The sequence below is a fragment of the Crinia signifera genome, chromosome 1 (assembly GCF_055691185.1).
Source record: "Crinia signifera chromosome 1, ASM5569118v1, whole genome shotgun sequence".
Classification (NCBI taxonomy): domain Eukaryota; kingdom Metazoa; phylum Chordata; class Amphibia; order Anura; family Myobatrachidae; genus Crinia; species Crinia signifera.
In genome coordinates, this window is record NC_139217.1 from 93,183,253 (window position 1) to 93,203,533 (window position 20,281).

The window sequence follows — 20,281 nt, forward strand, 5'->3', positions numbered from 1 at the left end:
ACACGGGGTAACACTGTCATACAGTACTGCTGTCAGGTAACGCCAGCCATTTTACTGTAGCTCGGACTGTGTTTGAACATAATGGTGGCTTCAACAAAATGGGCTCCCACTTGTCATAATAACAACTATGAAATCTAGATGGTGAATATGTGCTGCAGTGTGTATTGCACGTGTACGCTATGCTTCCCGCATTGTGCTGTGTACGGCACAGAGAAAAAAGTCACAGAACAGAAGAACATAGCCGCGCTCAGCGATTGGCGGGAACTGACCGACGTCACCAGTTACCTAGAGCCAGGACAACGAGTAAAAGCCGCCGCTTCCGCCGTTACCGGGGTCTGCTGCAAGTTCCCGTCCCCAACAGTGTCCATAGAGCTGGGCGAGATGTTGTTGTTATGTGAACTCTCTGCCAATAGGAAGTGTTCTCGTCCTAGGCTCCACCCATACACACTGACTGACTGGTTTCTCTGTTTGTTGTAACCCAAAGGCAGAGAGACAAGAGAAGACAACGGTGGTTGCTGCCTAGTGGTAAGAGCAGCCATGTACTAACTGCGGGCAATGTGCAGCAGGTCATATCGCAGGAGAACGTGTGCAGCCCTACATTGTGTTCTGTACATTGTGGGTTACACAGTGTGTGTATCTGTTATATAGTGTGTGATGTACAGTGTAGTCTTAAAATGTGTGTATCTTATACAGTCTAGTTCTACAGTGTGTGTTTCTGGTGTACAGTGTGATGTACAGTCTAGTTCTACTGTGTGTGTGTTGTGGGTTATGCAGTATGTGTATCTGTTATACATCAGTGTGTGTGCTGTACACCGTGGGTAATACAGTGTGTGTGTGTGTGTGTGTGTGTGTGTGTGTGTGTGTGTGTGTGTGTGTGTGTGTAGCTGTTATACAGTGATTGTACTGTACACTGGAGGTCATAGAGTGTGTGTGTATCTGTTATACAGTGTTGTACTGTACACTGGAGGTCATAGAGTGTGTGTGTATCTGTTATACAGTGTTGTACTGTACACTGCGGGTTATACATTGTCTATGTGTTATACAGATTTAATATAACAGGTACAGTTGTTTTGATACTACTGTGGCTCTAGTCTTGAAGGCATAATGGTACTTAGTTACCCAGGATGTGAGGAGCAGCAGTTATCTCACTGCAGCTGTCTCTGGCATGAGGTGTGTTGCCTTGGGGCACTGGCACAGTTTACATGTCAGCAGTGTGACTGTGTGTGTTGTAGTGTAATCATTCTGCCATATATGTACAGAGATGTCTACATTGTCTGTCTCTGCTGCTAGCCAGTGCTGGGGTGGGTTAAGGACGGGGCTGTAATGGATACGTGGCCTTGTCCTTTTACGTCTCCGTGTTACAGCATGTTGTTGTCCTGAGCACCTGACTAAGTTGTAATATAGGAGACTAGTGTGGTTTTTTGGGACCCCTGAAGCTATGACTCATTTCTCTTTTGCAATATTTTAATTATTTACTCTGCTGCTTAACAGAAATGTAACAAATGACTATGAATCACCTTCTCTTAATAGTACTGTATTGCTGAGTAGTGTATTGCTGTGTGCATGGACAGAGTTCCCTATTTCACCAGCTTCATGCTTCTTTTGTTGTCAATTGTTTATAGAAGACATTATTCAGCTCCTTGTAGGGCTCCAGATCTATTTCATTTACCTCACACTCGCTAGAAACTGGCTCTGATTAATGACTATAGCTTGTTATAATGAACATATTTATAGCTTATTGAATTTTATTTTTAAGACACCACAGATCCTTTTTTCATGATTGCATCTTTTGCTTTATCCAAAATGCTGTATTTCTTTGATCAATAAGAGAAAATGAAACAAACAACCTATACAGTTGCATGTTGCAACAAGGAGTCATGCAATGTCACTCTTTCCAGAAGCAGAACTTTCACATGTTTACACTTCAAGTTCAGAGTATATCTTTGTCATTGTGCCCTGTGATATCACTGTGCCGCGCCTCCTAAGTAAACAACAATACATGTTCAGGAACAAAGGCTGACAATTGTAAAAATAGTAGAAGTCAATATATTAGCTATATTTTAGGGCAGGGGTGTCAAACTCAAATTCATCGGGGGCCGCATCAGCAGTTTGGTCACCCTCAAAGGGCCGGTTGTATCTGTAGGACTATGTCACATAGTCTATGTGTCCACTCTTTATTATCATAATAGTGTCCTTCATACAAGTATGTCCCAAATAATACCACTGTAACTCAGCAGTAGCATTTCCCTCCTGCTATTGCTGTGAACTGCAGTGCATTAGGGCACACGCTGCCTGCACAGGGGGGCAGCACTCAGTCTTAGGGCATATGTCCTGCTTATTATCATGGGACACAGCAAATAATGATGGGCTGCAATGTGCCAGTGCGCACACACACACACATAGGCAGAGAGTTTGACACTTACCCACTCTGATGCGTCCACTCCAGTCTGAGCTGCTCCACCACCAAGGACACAGCTGCGCTCTCACACAGGCGCATTTCCCCCTCCCTCCTGTGAGTAGCGCTCCTCGCACTATCTATCCAGGAGTGGGGGGCAGCGTGCTCCCGGTCACTGTGCAGTGCACACTCAGCAGTAAGTGACCTGGAGCGCACAGCAGCAGCACCATTCACCACGACGGACCTGCTCTTTCCTCTCTCTGGCTCCTATACAGCAGGTGGGAGCGGAGGAGGGATTGACGGCCGGCGGCACTGAGCTAGAGGGCAGACGTTCTCTGGCTTGTAGGCTGCCGTGCATGCGCTGAAGAGGTGGCTTTCTTGTTTATAAAAAAAATCGAGAATAAAAGGTGAAGGCTGGCGGCGCCTGCGCGGGCCACATGAAGAGGTCTGGCGGGCCGGATTTGGCCCACGGGCCTTGTGTTTGACACCCCTGTTTTAGGGTAATGTCATTGCATGCTTCGCAAACTTGTGTTGCTTTATTGGTCATGATTTAGACCATGTTCCAATGAAGGCTATTGCCAGTTTTTAAAGAATACCTGACACCATAAAGTAGCTGAGCCATTATTCTTGACCGTTCGCTATGAACAAGAGGGTTACATACAGATTTCCAACAAGCAGTATGTGGAGCCTGAAGGCAGGAGCCACAGTTTTGCCAGTAAAATGCTACTCGCAGCATTTTATGCACACCAGCAGTACAGGCATAAGTTATGCTTACAGTTGTACTGATGGCATTGGTGAATTTCCCATTAGGCACGGGCGGCACTTGGATGCCTGTGGTCAGGGGCGTAACTATAGCACCGCAGCCACCGCGGGGGGGCGCTGTGCATGTGGGAGCTCCGGGGGCTGCGGTGCTATAGTTAAACCCCCCCTCAATCCCCCGCAGCGCAGACTTACCTATCGCGCTGGTCCCGGCGGCTCCGTTCTTCTGCTGAGGTCGGACCACCAGAAAATGGCCGCCCCCATACAGCACACAGTTATCTGAAACTGTCTGCTGTATGGGGGCGGCCATTTTCTGGTGGTCCTCAGCAGAAGAACGGAGCCGCCGGGACCAGCGCGATAGGTAAGTCTGCGCTGCGGGGGATTGAGGGGGGGTTTGCAATGCATGGGCGGCGGGGTAAGGGTGCTCGGCGGGGTAGGGGTGCTCGGCGGGGCGGCGAGGGCGGGGGGGCGCCCAAAACGTAGCTACGCCACTGCCTGTGGTGGTGTTATCTAGCCTTAAATGTTCCAGTAACTGCAAAATATTCCCATTGTACGATATACCATTTTGAGCGGTGTGGAACAGGTAGGACATGCACACACTGCACCTGTAAGCTGTCCTATTTAGTAAATTTGTGTACATAATTAAAATTATTTTGACTAAGGTTTTCTATGTGTGGAGTTCTCAGGTTTGCAACATGTTTCATGGGTTTCCTATGGCTGCTCAAGTTTCCTCTCATCAAAATGGACCATTAATATTACATATTATCTGTATATCGCTGCCTATATGATTGTCACTGTATAAATAAACAATAATGAAAGATCATCCTCATCATTCTGGTTTATATGAATAGTGATTAACCTGTACCAAGGGAATCACATCTGCAGAATGCAACCTGAATTTCCCATTGACTGTGATCTAAATAAAACATTAAAGTTAATTATAGCATACTCCTGGAGCTGTTCCAGAAATCAGGCTGCAATTGGGAGATAGGCACAGAGTGCAGCTCCTGTCCAATCACAGCCACATCTAGTAATCATCTACTGTACCATTCCTAAACGTTGTGTTCTCCTACCCGAAGCAATATGCAATGGTCAAAAATCCTGATGGCTAGGAGACCACCGGGATAGGAAAGATTTAGGTGAAAGAAGCACATCCCAAGGAAGACCAACTATTGTTCACATGTTAAATTATGAGGTAAAATATACATTGCAGTATAAGGTCAATATTAATAGCATTGTACTTGTGCCTGTGGTGTGTTAAATCATTTGAACAACTTCCCTTTTTTAAAAGCTTTAGGTTCTGTATGGTTTGGAATAGAGGTTATTAGAAGACAATGGCTTTTGAGGCAAAGGAGCATTGTACAATAAATTTAATAATTATTGGGTAGTTTAACCCTTTGAGTGCCAAGGGAACTTTCCAAAATAGTTGTTAAAATTGGCAAGCAAACCTTTTAAGTCATCATAATGACCTATGATGTTTATCTTGTATAGGAAATATAATATTTTTTTACACAACTTTCTTTAATTTGAATTTATATAACAAATGTGAGCAACGTTGACATTTTTAGCGGGGATGCAGTTGAAATCCTGTCGGTCAAAATCCCGGCACTTTGTCCCTCTGTGGGTGTCCACGACACCCATAGAGGGAGAATAGGTACTTGTTTCCTAGCACGGCGCCCAGATTTTCTATGTACGGCACCGTAGGGAAATCGCATCGCATGGGCCATTATAGCGGCATACGATTCAATGCGATTTTTTTCATGTATTTTTTTTCTTTCTCATTTTACACCACAATATCGCATCGCATGTCCCGCAAAATCGCATGCGATTTTATAGGGTGTGCGATGCCATGACATTAGGTATACAATAATATGATTGTATGTCCCAAAAATAGATTTAACGCAACCCCCCACTATCCACGCCACCCCGAAGCGTGGCGAGCGCAGGCGGAATGCGTCCTCCGACTTTTTCATTACCCCACTATCCACGTCGGTGTGGAGTTGACCTTATATAGTGTGGCTGGCGCAGCGAGCCACCGAGCCCGAAGCATGGCGAGCGGACGCGGATTAATTTACATGTATTCCGCGTCCCCTGGCTGCGCTCGCCACACTATATAAAATCAACTCCATGCCGACGTGGATAGTGGGGTAATGAAAAAGGTGGAGGACGCATTCCAACGTCCCTCGCTGCGCTCGCCACGCTTCGGGGTGGCGTGGATAGTGGGGGGTGCGTTAAACTTATTTTTTGGGACATACAATCATATTATTGTATACCATCACACACCCTATCAAAGTCAAAATCTAGTCAGATTGCTTAGCAGGTGACTGCAAATCTCTCAGTCTGTACAGATTGATCGATAGTGATTGAGATCTCATTCTGAACCACTACCCTGCCGTATTTTTGATTATGCAAAATCGCTTGGCATAAATCTCTGCATGTGTATGGGCTCCCCATGGGAGATCTGGACACCAGGAAATCACCTACCCTAAATAGCTTAGCACACATCTCTACGTGCAGATTTACTGGAATGTTAAGGGGCCTACACACATGGCGATTTCTGCCAGCGACTTAAGCTATGCTAAGTCGGGCAGTTCTACGCGTCTGTCGCTCAGCACACAGAGCTGACCGCCCACACACACAGCGAGCTGTCAGCTCTGCGTGCTGAGCGAGCTGATAGCGCCAGTGTTCTCCGGGGGAGAGCACTGGCGACCAGCGAGATTGATGGACACTGTTCATCAATCTCAGCCAGCGATAGCGACGCGCATCGCTGTCGCTATAACCCCTCCCACACACACACACCGATGTAGGGGCGTTTTCTCAGCGACTTTGCCAAACCAAGCAAAGTCGCTTAGAAAATGCCTTTATATCGGCATGTGTGTAGGCCGCTTTAGTATTTGTTTGGTGTCGTGGACAAATCCCACCATTACATGTACATCACACTGTTACATAGTAAATCATAAGGTATTCAACTTATATGGATGACATTTTCCAAAACAACCAAGATTATGCATCCAGGCCCACTTTTGTGATGTAAGTAAAAGACATGGGGTACTTGTTTCCTAGCACGGCCACAATCGCGGGCATCGGGTGTAATTTTTTGTGGTCTGCGACGCGACCGACGCGATGCCCCCGATTTCCCATTGAAATGCATTGAAAAAAGTCAAAATCGGGTCGGTCGCATCGCAGGTGGCTAAAAAAGGCTTAAATGGTCCAGACGCGATGCCCCCGATTTCCCATTGGCTTAAATGGTCCAGACGCCATGCCCCCGATTTCCCATAGGGAACAATGTAAAATGCCTCAATTTACCCAAATCATCATAGGGAACAATGGTAAATGGGCCAGAAACCCCCAAAAACACCCCTGAACAGTGAAATGGCCCCCCAAAATTAGTTTACGCCACCCCACGATCAACGTGAACCCGAAGCATGGCGAGCGCAGCGGTACGCGTCCTCCGACCTTTTCATACCCCCACTATCCACGTCGGCGTGGAGTTGAGAATAGAATAGTGTGGCGAGCGGACGCGGATACCTTCACAGGTAAACGCGTCCCTTCGCGGGCTTCACAGGTATCCACGGGGCTCGCTGCGCTCGCCACGCTTCGGGCTCGGGGGCTCGCTGCGCTCGCCACACTATTCTATTCTCAACTCCACGCCGACGTGGATAGTGGGGGTATGAAAAGGTCGGAGGACGCGTACCGCCGCCCCTCGCGGGCTCGCCACGCTTCGGGTTAACGTTGATCGTGGGGTGGCGTAAACTAATTTTGGGGGGCCATTTCACTGTTCAGGGGTGTTTTTGGGGGGTTCTGGACCATTTACCATTGTTCTCTATGATGATTTGGGTAAATTGAGGCATTTAACATTGTTCCCTTTCGGGAAATCGCGGGCATCGCGTTGGTACCATCGCACCCGATTTTTTTAGTGCGTGCGATGCCCCCGGTTTTTACTAACGATGCCCACGATCATGATCGGTGTGGCCGTGCTAGGAAACAAGTACCAGACATGGTTTCCCCCAGCTCACTGTGATGCCAGGAGCTGGTCACGTTAGTGCTGGGGTAGCCAACCCAGGTCCTCGAGAGCTACCAAAAGTGCATGTTTTGCAGGTCTCCACACAGAATCACAAGTGAGCTAATTAGCTCCATCTGTGTATCTTTTAAAATGTGTTGGTGATTAATGTATGCAGCTGTGCAGCAGCTAGGTTGTCTGGAAAATGTGAACTGTTGGTAGCTCTCGAGGGCTAGGGTTGGCTACCACTGCGTTAGTGCATGTGTCAGACCAATACACCAATACCAGCTAAGAAGGTATTTTACTACAGCTGTCAGAGTGTGTTTTCCATATAATGCAGACCATTTGATTTCTAGCTCCTGTAGACCTGCAGGGAGTGGATATAGTGGTATTCCATACTGTGCAAATGATAAACAATCTAATGCAGCCGTTGCACAGCATGCATACAAAATAAGGCTGGCTCCATCTGTAGGTGTCATTTAAGTACAGTATATCCCACGTGTGCATTCCATTTCTAGTGAAATGATCTCACCTTCCCTAGTGACAGGAGAGCACCATTAGCACATTAGCTCAGAAAGATGAAGTCATCCTTGCCTGCCTGCAATGAACAACCTGCTGTGTCTGCTCCAGTTTAAATCAATACTTCATGCTTGCATGGGCCTTTTTTATTTTTATGTCATTGTTAAAAACAAGGTAAGAACAACCCAACATTTCGGTTATTAAGTGATGTTGAATTTTTTTTCCCTACACAACATCTTATGTGGGATTTAAAGGGAGTTATCCTTAATACGGCAGCATAAAGCATGCATAGAGCAAAAATGTGTGTAATAGCCCCTAATACCGGTTGTTATGCCAAGTAGTTTGCAGGTCCCAGTCTGATACCTCCCCCCCTTACTGGGTAGAAATGTTAACCCAGTAATTTCCTACTGATAAGAGGAAGGTCTGTTAAAAAAAGTACCCTTCTTTGCACAAGTAATACTATTGTTAATTAGATTATTATTCATGGGGTACAGCTAAGACTGACTTCATATTGGGAAGAGGCTGGCTGACCTGTCCATTACAGAAAGCGACTTCAAGATTCTTCACTTCTGTCTTTGGCTTCACTGACTTTGTTCTGCTGCCTTGGCATAAATCAATGCTTCTGTATCATATGTTTATGTTGTATTGTGCTTCATGTCTGAGGTCTGTATAATGTGCGTGTGTTGACCTAATATACCATGCCCTTGAGAAGCACTGGTGTACAGTGAAAGCAAATCCCAGATAATAAGTATCAATTCATATTCTTTTTTTCCTGACACATTTGCAATAAATTATAATAATTCATGATGATTTTCAAAGTGTGTTTAATAGGATTTGTTTTTCAGATTGGAAGCCTAAAAAGCAGAATGGCAGACACTCAGAATGGGACGCACACAGGCGGGGATAGTATTGACGCTGGATCGTATTCGTCTAGCCAGCAGTAAGTGTTGTATGACCTGCACTTTACACCTCATTCGTTTCAGGTCATTCATTTGGTGGGAATTATTATTCTAAAAAAAACTTGGGCAGATTTGATGTAAGCAAAACATTTGATGTGAACAGTGATGCCAAATCCTCTTTGCTTCCAACCCGACCTGTACAAAAACAATTAACACTTTTTTTTAAACATATATTCAAGGTCAAAGGTCACATCATGTGACCTTGAAATGCAAAAGTCGATATTTAAACCTAAAACTATTTTTTATGAAAACGATGGCCCCTTAGCTTCAAAACAAGACAACAATTACAAGCAAAGTTATGTTTTTTTTTAGTTGACATTTCAAGCATACTTTTTAAAATTTTTGTTATGTTTGCAACCCTGTTGCATGAACGGGATCCAGTTATAATCCCGGCGGTCGGGATCCCGACCGCCGAAATGCCGACACATTCTCCCTCCGTGGGTGTCCACGACACCCCTGGAGGGAGAATAAATTAGTGTGCCGAGCGTAGCGAGGCACCGGGCCCGCTGCGTGGCGATCCACGTCCCCCCCTTGTCGGCATTTCGGCTGTCGGGATTCTGAACGCCGGGATCCTGACCGCCGGGATTCAATACTGAATCCGCATGAACATGGTGTATCACAGAGGGCTCACAATTTACATAGGAAAGTCACTTTATGTCGTCTATGATCCTACTAAATTTCATGAAAATCTGAGACGGTCGAGTTGTAATAAATTGGCATGGAATGACCCACAGACCAGTAGTTTGAAGGCGTGATTTCTAATTTCTGTGTCTAAATTTAAACTAATACTAGGATCCAACTGCACCAGAAGCATGTCTATCCAGTTGTTGTATAGTATAAACGAGTATATTGGATCCAGCAGTGTTCACCAGTTTGTGAGTCCCCCGGCTCCCGTAGTCCCTTCACCCCACATAGCCATTTATACTGTAGAGGCAGGGGGTGATAAAGGGAGGCCTGAGGCTGCTGCAGAGGCCAGGAGGACAGGCTGAAATGAGGGGTAGGGTCATCTTGTATTACCTGTTCCGCAAAATACTTAATCCAGCCATGTTTGCACCCCTTGTATTGCAACATGTTTTTATTTATTTAGGCCCTTCTCCGAATCCACCCCAAGCATGCAATTTTTTTAACCTCTTTTTTCCCCTCCAGAATATATCTGAAGGGCGGTATGACGAAAGACATGGAGTCTAAATTTGCTCACAGATTCTCATACAAAATGGATTATCCAGAAGTTGGATTATGTGTTATTGTCAACAATAAGAACTTTAATCCATCCACAAGTAAGATAAACGCTTGCTTATTGCAATTTGTAGTTTACTGAAGTCTAAGAGTTGTTCCCTTTGTATTATGCTGTAGAACACTAGTTGTATAAATATACTGTAACATAACTAAACCTGGGCATACATCAGAATGATGTGATCCGGATTGTGTCCCACACACACAATAGATCTTATGTGCGTAATTTTACAGAGGATCTATCAAAAGATCTGCAACTCCCAGCGTACTGGTCGTTAGCAGCATCTTCAGATCTTATGTGCAGTGCATAAGATCACAGGATCAACCTCCGGACCCGCAGGACCACACATCGTACCGAAACACCTCACGATGTGCATAAAAAAACCCACATACATCGCACGACCAGTCGAAATCGTGCGTTCGGGCCTGAAATCACTGTGATGTATGGCCAGCGTAACAACCATGTAGACCTGTTATTATGTTGTGTGTGACTTTGGTCACACATTTAGTCATCCTTAGGTGTTTTTTCTCTGCACCAAGGACCAGCAACCCGGGTGAGTACCCCTACCCCTCTCACACCAGCTAGGACCCTGGGTTGAACCCGGGAACAACCCTGCTTCATTCCCAACCTGGGAAGTTAGGCTGGTGTGAAAGGGGTATTGGTGACATTGTTGTATTAAGCAAAAGGTTCCTGTGAGGATGTTGGGTATAGCGATCAATCAAGCGTGTCTACTTCATTATGCTGCTTTAAGGGGTAAATTTACTAAGATGGGAGTTCTATTGAAGATGGGATTTTGCTCAGCAACCAATCAGATTCTATCTATTATCTTCTAGAATAAATAAGAAGCAGAATCTGATTGGTTGCTATGGGCAACATCCAATCTTCAGTAGAACTCCCATCTTAGTAAATTTACCCTTATGAGTTTATCATGCTAATCTACGTTTTGGTTCTAGGAATGGGAATGCGCAATGGAACTGATGTGGATGCATCCAGGCTTCAGGCCACATTCAAATCTTTTGGATACAAAGTACAGATTTACAACGACCTAAGATGTGCTGATATCTATAGGCTCTTGAAAGAAGGCAAGTCTGGTCCAGCATTTTCTACTGGGATCATGTTTACTTCTGGATATTTGTGGCTGTGCCTCGTAGTGTTGGGGAAATGGGTTTGATTCCATCCAGAACGCTGTATAGAGTTTTTGTGTTCTTCCCATGCTTAGAATGTAAACTCCAATGGGACAGGGCCTGCTAGAAATGATTAGATCGTACAGAAACAGAGCATGCCTATGGTGCTTTGAGTCTTATCAATGTTCAAATGATATGTATCGCAACATTGCCACCTGTTGACTAAATTTGTAACACCATTTAGCCATGCCGTCTACCTTACTCATCACTATGAGAACTAGAACTTACTCCCGAGTGCTCTATGTAGGAAAACTTTCAGAGCCCAATATGTGATACTTCATTTAAGTCCTACATTGTGTACAATTGGGTACTGTAGCTTTAGTATTTACTACTAACATTATAATTTTTTGTGGTACTTCTTTACTTTCACGGCGCAACTAGATAGGACAGATAGGACAGATAGGACAGATAGGATACTAGATAGGATACGATTTGTATGCGATTTGACATAAGATATCGCATAAGATATAGGATAAGATTTACTATCCATTTCATTACCCCACTATCCACTAGGGCGTGGAGTGAGAATAGAATAGTGTGGCGAGCGCAGCGAGCCACCGAGCCCGAAGCGTGGCGAGCGCAGCGAGCCCCGCGAGGGGACACGGAATGTATTTTATGGAATTGCATGCAAATGGCATGCGATATTGGGGACTTGCTTTCAAACAACATCCGTGTCCCCTCGCGGGGCTCGCTGCGCTCGCCACGCTTCGGGCTCGGTGGCTCGCTGCGCTCGCCACACTATTCTATTCTCACTCCACGCCCTAGTGGATAGTGGGGTAATGAAATGGATAGTAAATCTTATCCTATATCTTATGCGATATCTTATGTCAAATCGCATACAAATCGTATCCTATCTAGTATCCTATCTGTCCTATCCTATATCTTATGCGATATCTTATGTCAAATCGCATACAAATCGTATCCTATCTAGTATCCTATCTGTCCTATCTAGAGTGGCGCCGTGAAAGTAAAGAAGTACCTTTTTTGTTATTATTATCCTTTTATAAGAGATTTTCAGAGCCCAGTAACAGAGTACATAAATGAACATAGCTGCATCAGAAGTAAAGGTGCCCCTACACGGGGTGGCGCGATGCGCGCTCCCACACACATCCCATTGCACAGCTCAAAAAGTATGTGCTGCACATACTTTTTGAACTAGGTCCTGATGCTATGCAATCGGGACCAACACGCATCCAGTAATCACACCGTGTATGGGCACCGTGTGTCAGAAAACCACAGGATTTAGTGGCATCAAAGATGGTTTCAGACAGGGATGGGGAACATTTGACCCTCCAGCTGTTGTTGAACTACACATCCCAGCATGCCTTGCAACTTGTTTAGCATGGCCAAATAGCAAAATTGTAGCAGGGCATGCTAGGATGTGTAGTTTAACCACAGCTGGAAGGCCAAAGGTTCCCCATGCCTGGTTTAAGAGAAGGAAAAGCACATGAAGGAAGAGGGCCCTGTTCATGACCGCTTGCATTCTACAGTGGAGAGGCAGACAGAAAGGGGGGAACACAGATTGGGTAGATGGTGAGCATGGAACAGAGGGTTAGGGTGAGAATTAGCTGTTGTTTGGTGAAAAAGTGGGTCTTTAGGGACCTGTTGATGTTTTTTGTAGAGTGATAGAGAGTCTGTGGGGAAAAGAGAGAATTCCAGAGAAAGAAAGCAGCGCGTGAAAAGTCTTGGAGGTATGTGTGGGAGGAAGTAATCAGTAGCCAGGAAAGGCAGCATGCAGTAGCGGGCAAGAGTGTAAAGGGAGATGAGGTCAGAGATTTTAATGGAAGAGGAGTGGGTGAGGGCTTTGTAAGTGAGTTTGGATTCTGAAAGGGAAGGGAAGCCAGTGAAGTGCTTGTAGGAGAGGGGAGGTGGATGTAGTTCATTTGGTGAGGAAGATGAGCCAGGCTGCAGCATTGATGATAGATTGGAGTGAAGAGAGACATTTGTCAGTGTTGGTAAGAGAGGTGGGGAAGAGTGGTAAGGGAGAGGAGTTGGTTGGTTGCTGACGGTCTGGTGGGGTGCAGTGTCCTGATGTATGGAGTACATTTTGGATGTGAAATAAGTAAGTCGAGCAGAGAGTAAGGAGGGGTGGGGAAGTGGAGGTGGGCAGAGGAGGGAGTTGACAGTGGCAAAGAGGTGCAGCTGGTTTTTAGACAGGGAGGAAATTAGGTTCTTGAAGCATGACTGTTATCAAGGGTAAGGGCAGCACTGAAGGGTGAAAGCGTAAGTTTAAAATGGAGGAATTCTGTCTTGGAGCGTGATTTCCTCCACTGTCGTTTAGCAGTACGGAGCATTTTTGCCGGTATCTGGTGCATTTGATGTGCCTCCAGGCGGAAATACGTCACATACAGCTGTAGCCATGCTCATCGTTGCTGTTGGATCGCAATACTGGAATTCTTGTCCTGCATGAGAAATGTTCTGTTTTGGCCCACTAAGGTAATTACACAGTTTTGCCGCTGGGTGGATTTCTCCACTAATGAAAACTACAGTACAGTGTGGCTGATGGATATGGCACAGCTGAATACAATGTACAATGTACAGCTACAGTAATGTTCTGTATGCCTGTACAACAAATGTGGCAGCCGCTGAGATCTGCGATTGTTATACAAGGGGAACGCGCCACAAGCCCTTTTTGTTGTTGTTGTTGTTCATAGTAAGGGCAAAAAAAATCTGACCCTGTACTCAAGCGTTTGCTACATTTCTATTTTTAATGTGTTTCTACATAATAATAATAATTATTATTATAAACCTTTAATAACGGACCTCTCGATGCTATTCTTATACCAAAACCTTGTGCATAGCCCAGAGGCTTAGGGCAATTTCACACTGTCCGATTTTCACCGGACGGCATAAAGCCAGACAAAGTTTGTCCGGTTTTTAGCCGGATTGCAGGAGCATTCACATGCTCCGGTTTGGAGATCCTGTATCCCCGCCCCTTTCATCACATGGGGGCGGGTCAAAACAGTCTGACTGGCATGTCCAGTCTGACGTGCTGTATGCCCGCCCCTCTTGTCACATGGGGGCGGGCTTCATTATCTGGGAATTGCCGTGGTGTGTGAAGGCGCCCATTGCCCACCACACTGAACAGCCAGGAAGTGACGGCCACGGCACGGCAGCCGGACACTGCAGTGGTAAGATCCGGCTGCTACCAGGCAGCCGCGCCGTGACCGTCCTGTGGGAATGGACACAGAGCTGTCCATCACACACTGCAGGGACGGCACGGCTTTTAAGCCGTGCGGGAATTTGCCGTCCGCCAGGAGCCGGACAGTGTGAATATGCCCTTAGGGGGCATGACTTATCTGCACCCATGTCATCTAGTCGGGATTCTCCATATTGGTATGTCAGGGTAGTTCTTTTGCCTGCCAGCATCGCCACCGCCAGGATATCGTATGTTCCCACATACCATTCATACCGCCGCTCTGACTTCCTTATTGCCTTAAGTATCCCCCACATGAAACTCAGACTTCACACTTTCTTTTTTTCACTTCTCTGGAGCCTGCAACGAAAGCTGACACCAAATGATTGCGCTCTGTCTTATTCTTTGTGTTCTGTTATACAGCAGAGAATAAGAGCATGGACGACGTGTGAAGGATTGCCTGTTACTCACAGTGCATTGATGAGTTTTTACTGGATTACAGTGGTTCCCAAACTATTTTCAATCACCGCACCCTTGAGTATCAGAATTGTTTTCGTGGCACCCCAGGCCAAAACATTCTTATTAAGAAATTTAGAAGTAAAATATTTAAATAAGTAAATTGTGTTTATATGTAATCCTTAGATTCAGTTATGTGATGAGGGATACGATTCACTTCTGTCTGTCTACATATGTTATAATTAGTAGACACCAGCTTTATTTTTGCCTATTATATTAAATATAAGTTATATTAATTGGTCCTTGACCACCAATCCATGGCACCCCTGCAAGTGTCCCGGGGCACCACCGCACACAGTTTGGGAACCACTACTGTATTGTGTTTCTGTATTTAGGATCCTATTTTTGTTGACGCTGATATTTTATGTTGTACAGTGTCTCAGGAAGACCACAGCAAAAGAAGTTCTTTTGTGTGCGCACTTCTGAGTCACGGAGAGGACGGCTTGCTGTATGGAGTAGACGATTCTCTGCCTATTAAGCGCCTCACATCACTTTTCCGTGGTGATCGATGCAAGTCCTTGGTCGGAAAGCCCAAATTATTCTTCATCCAGGTAACTTTGTGTTGTGTATTTTATAATTACTTCTAATGCAATAGATTTAAAAAGTTTAATTTACAAAAGTTAGATTTATAGAGTTAAAAGTAGTATGGTACAGCTCTCTCTACTATGCAAAATATCACACTTGTTTAATACATACATAAAGTGATGTCCTTCAGTAAAATCTACAAAATACATTAGATCTAGCACTTGATCCACCTTCAACTATTGGACTCTCCTAGTCTAAAATAAGATTTGAAAGTATTGTAAAGGTTCTCCCAGCTGTAATTCAGTGGAGAAGGATTTTTGTGTTTTTTGCATTTTATACGAATTTGCTAGTTGCTTATGTTATAACCCCAATTCTCCGAATCCACTCTTTCCTGAAGGCTTGCAGGGGTACAGAGCTTGATCCAGGTGTTGAAACAGACAGTGGAAGTGAATCATCCCATGAAGAAACACATAGAATCCCAGTTGAAGCAGATTTCCTATATGCCTATTCTACAGTTCCTGGTATATGACTCTTGTACTGTGGTTTGCATGCAAGTCTATTTAATATGCTAGAAAGTGGGGGAAGTCAGTGTTGCCCAGAAAATTACACAAATGTCTATAGTTCAAAATGTATTCAAAACAGTAACCATAAAGTATACAGTAAAACTATTTATCACAGCAACTCCCAGACCATCATATGCTTAGTTATCCTGTCAGAGGCAGGAACATGTTAAACTTTAGCCATCTGACATGAGTTGGGTCGAGAATTGATTTCATACAATACAATAGATAAGTTCTATTGAAAGTTCAAAATCGTCCTGTCTTCTACAGCAGTAGTAGAAGCACCAATGGGGCAGAGGAATGGCGAAGGTTCAGGATACTGGGCCACTGCTGTTATGTATGTACATGTACAATTATTAATCTTCTTCTTAGTGAAAGCAGTGGTATACCTTGTCCTGACAAGGTACATTAATATTTAAGGTACAGTCACTGCCTCTCGTTTGTACAGTAATCTGACTAATAACTAGTCCATAATCTGCTGCTTTCTGATGTGATCCACGTTATAAAGTATGCACAATATTTTATTACAAGTGACTAATGTTAATCTAATCATCCGTTATGCAACATTTCTATGACACCTTTAAATCATGGTGTGCTTTTTTCTTTTACTTACTCATACTTCATTCGTGCTTCCATATCATATATTTGATCTTCTTTTGTAGGCTTCTATTCCTGGAGAAATACATTGAACGGCTCCTGGTTCATTCAGTCACTATGTGAGATGCTGAAATTACACGGGCGTAATCTGGAACTTGTCCAAATACTCACATGCGTGAATCACATGGTGGCTTCGGAATTTGAATCCTGTTCAAACCAAATAGACTTCAATGCAAAGAAGCAGATCCCGTGTGTGGTTTCCATGCTGACGAAGGCACTTAACTTCCCATAAGAAGATCCGGATATCTCCTGCATGATACTGCAACCCACAATATATATATATGGCACACGTTTGGTACATTGAGAGAATGCAGAAATGGGAATCTTGCATCTCCAACAGGGTCATCTTAGCATGGATCATGCAGCTCATGGTCACATAAATGTTACTTTGGAAAAGGGAATAGGCAAAGCAGTGCTGCAAATAGCCGGTATAGGGGTGGGGGGTGCAGGGGGATTAGTTTAGAACTACAGAAGAAAATGATTCTGTACATTTGCGTGTGTGTGATGCATTTGTTTCTCTTTTTCATGTGTGCCTTCTGTTTTTCGTACATTTTTTTTTACAATTACAGAGTGAACCGTTCATATTGTGTACATAGGTCCTGTGTTTTATACAATATAGTGCTAGAATAACTTATCCAAAGCTAAAAAGCTTTGCTGAATCAGGGAACGTTAAGTTATTTTCTAGATCTAATCACCACTGAAGACAGATTTTATAATCCCTGGTGTGACTTGAAAAGGTGGTATAAATATCTGGTACAGATAAGCAGAGAGTTGTTGTATATTGTGCTAAGTCCATAGTCCAAGTGACTGGAACCTAACTTTAGAACAACATTGTCCTCCACATTTGTTTTGCAACATTTTTTTTTTTTTTTTGTAAGTTTTTGTTTATACCTCACAATATGCAGCAGAGCTGTGAAACAAGATAGTAACAGATCATCTAAAGTAGTACGGAAAGAAGACAATAGCGACCATATTAATATCATAACTGGTCGTAAAATAGCATAAAAGCCTCACGTTTTTTATATTATAAAGTAAGGCCTGTTTAAGTACAGTGATCAAGTCTTCTCGGCAAAGGCAAATGACCACCACTATACTTATAAAATGTAGTGCGAAGCTAAAGTTTAGCTGATGTTTACACACAGTGCCTGAGATAATCTAATGGTAAAGACAACACAGCCAGATCGTTAGCAACCAGAGATAAAAAGAACTGTGCCCATAATATTTATTTATACACTTGGCGACTTTCTGCTTCCCCTCAATAAGATTCTTGAATGAGATCCTAATCGGGATGTCTGGGTGACGTGATTTGACTCATTAACTTGGGTACCATTGCGCAGTAGGAGCAGGGCAAAGATTATTTGAGCCACCTCAAATCCCTTCATCAAGGTCTGGATTGTGAGGTTGGTCTCCTCTCCTGAGAGAATCTGGGATAACTACCTGGAAAATAAGCATTTCCTGGGTATTCATGGAGAGCAGGCAAGTATGTGCATATGGCACTAGTGATTCCCAAACTCTGTCTGCAACGACCCCAACAGTTCACGTTTTCCAGGTCACCCAGCAGGTGCACTCATTAATCATTGACACATTTTAAAAAATCCACAGCTGAAGCCAATTATTTCACTTGTGATTCTGTGAGGAGCCCTGGAAATCTTGCACTGTTTGGGGGTCCTTAAGCAACTCGTTCAGTCCGCTGTAACTGATATTCCATGACAATTTCAAGGGGGGGCAATGTGAGTTCTGACATATTTTTAAAGCCTCAGTCATTTACATAAGTCATTGCCATGTAAATGATTGCCTTTTTAAACATATTGGAGAATTTGCACAAAGCCCTGCGCTTCCTGGTGCTCACACTCTTTTACTACACACCCCTACCCCCCTCAAAGTCTAGGACTAAAATCTCTCTGACATCGCCAGCTGCAATTAAGCTTTGTTATAGAGGTGATCTGATGACCGATTTGTAATATTGATAAAACTGATACAGTTTTCACCTGATTTCCACACTTGTGTATTTATATTGTCTTACAAAGAACAAGATGGCTTATATATGTTGCATGTACATTTTGTCATGTGTAATGAAAGATGAAATGACCAGTTTACAAATAAACAAACTTCTATGACCTCTCTTGTAAAACTATATACATACATACATACATACATACATACATACATACATACATGTAGTGCGAACCAAACATAATACATGATGTAAAAATGAATGTTGTTGAATAGTAGGTAGTTTATTGAACACTATGGCCCGTATACAATGCGGCCGGTGAGGGGGTCAAACAGCGGGGATCGCCTAAAACAAGCGACCCGTTTAACCCCCTCCTCCAACCGCTTACCCTATTTTACGTTGCTGGGGAATCCTCGCTGTCCAAGGACAGTGAGGATTACCCCAAACCGCGAGGCTCGCGGCTAATGCAGGGAGCCCGCTGCCTTTAGCCGCGAGCCTCACTGTTTTAATGGCCGCATACGCCATTGCAAAAAAACCTAGTGACGGGGAAACACCATGTGCAGGGGGTCAGTGAATACTGAGCCTGCAAGCTGTGACCACTTGCAAAAATCGAATATACCCCTATGGGGTTGATGTTTCAACAGGGCCCCAGCTGGCCACATGGTTGGCCATAAATCATAAGTATTAAATTACATTCCTATCTTACACATTTATGCTATTTTTTTACTTCTATATAGTTAGGCAGACATTTGGGTTTGTAGTATATAGGATCTGCATGCCCTCACGGCATTGCCCTCACCTTCACTTCTCATAATATTCTCTTGAACATTTATAGCCCTTAATCCGGCCCTGTGTGTCAATTAATAACCATAGCAGATAAGTGGGCCAGTGGAGCAGTTGTCCATAACATGAATCCGCATTGATCACGTACACTCAATAAATTGGCTGCTATGGACAACTGTTAAATTGGTCTACTTCTCCACTCCTATTTCACTTCTGTACGTTACCTAGGGTGACCAACTCATCCCTTTAATCCAGGACACATATTAATTACACAGGTTCTGTGGCAGTTTAAAACCAGGTGAAATGGAGTCTTGAGGTGTGGCAGTTTAAAACCAGGTGAAAGCCAGCCACAGAACCTGTGTAATTAATATGTGTCCCGGATTAAAGGGATGAGTTGGTAACCCTAATGTTACCACTAGCAGCATGGCACATTCAATGTATAACCTTATAACCAATATTTAGAATGTATTTGTGGTTGCCCTGACTGCAGCAGGCTAGGCATAAACTGACAATGCAGTAACATTTTACGGAGTGGCAACAATGTTCAGGATGAATAAAAGTGAGAAATAACTTTGTAGGGAACATACAACCTCCAAGTCAGTGATGGGTTTGTACTGGGCTGTATCATGAATGTCCTTACAGCCCTCAAGATGTCTGTCTTCACAGATGCAGGTGATGGATACATTTTAGTTCCAAAACTAGAGAAATGTTTTATTTGTTCTGAGGGAATTGACTATTCATATTACTATTTTTATTATCTGCATCCACCACTGTTCTTGTGATGTACAGTAGGTGGAGGACGGGGAGGATTCCCCCGAATGGTGAGGTTTGCGGCTAATGCAGCGAGCCAATGGGTATAGCCGCGAGCCTCGCTGTTTTGACAGCTGCACTCGCCGTTTCTACTTCACTTTTTAGAAATAGCGAGGAGGAAATGGCGAGTGCAGGGGGTCAGTTGAATACTGAGGGCGGGCTATGATGGCTAGCAATTGGCGCTGCTCACCTGATCGACATTGAATACACCCCATTATTTTTTTTTTTTCTCATTACAAAGTTTTATCCCAGGTAGCTGCCATCAGGGCATTATAGCCGGTACAAATGTA

At 44.1% G+C, this 20,281-nt stretch overlaps 2 protein-coding genes across 5 annotated transcripts in view; one reads left to right on the plus strand and one right to left on the minus strand.

Moving 5' to 3' along the window:
* The window catches only part of PRIMPOL (primase and DNA directed polymerase), a 33,663-nt gene extending 33,243 nt beyond the window's left edge, over nucleotides 1-420 (minus strand). Inside the window, exon 1 of one of the 2 annotated variants that reach the window (XM_083170362.1) lies at nucleotides 286-420. The gene's annotated coding sequence lies outside the window, so the exon portion shown is untranslated. Of the gene's footprint in view, nucleotides 1-269 lie in introns of both variants that reach the window. The other variant, XM_083170380.1, reaches the window with a different exon arrangement.
* Nucleotides 14-18,562, plus strand: CASP3 (caspase 3). 3 transcript variants are annotated; one of them, XM_083170424.1, is made up of 7 exons: nucleotides 14-36; nucleotides 8,519-8,613; nucleotides 9,779-9,909; nucleotides 10,820-10,948; nucleotides 15,078-15,253; nucleotides 15,625-15,748; nucleotides 16,450-18,562. In XM_083170424.1, exons 2-7 carry the CDS (start codon nucleotides 8,540-8,542, stop codon nucleotides 16,674-16,676), a joined length of 861 nt encoding a protein of 286 aa, XP_083026550.1. In that variant the 5' UTR covers nucleotides 14-36; nucleotides 8,519-8,539; the 3' UTR covers nucleotides 16,677-18,562. The 3 variants fall into 3 exon arrangements, with proteins under 3 accessions (XP_083026550.1, XP_083026540.1, XP_083026529.1); XM_083170414.1 differs by lacking the exon at nucleotides 14-36 and adding an exon at nucleotides 229-525; XM_083170403.1 differs by lacking the exon at nucleotides 14-36 and adding an exon at nucleotides 7,741-7,847.
* Nucleotides 18,563-20,281: the final 1,719 nt, after the last annotated feature.

Coding starts and splice junctions, on each gene's coding strand:
- CASP3 (XM_083170403.1), top strand. CDS start 7,758: ATGAACAACCTGCTGTGTCTGCTCCAGTTTAAATCAATACTTCATGCT. Junction 15,254..15,624: donor CCAAATTATTCTTCATCCAG/GTAACTTTGTGT, acceptor TCTTTCCTGAAG/GCTTGCAGGGGTACAGAGCT. Junction 15,749..16,449: donor TGCCTATTCTACAGTTCCTG/GTATATGACTCT, acceptor CTTCTTTTGTAG/GCTTCTATTCCTGGAGAAAT.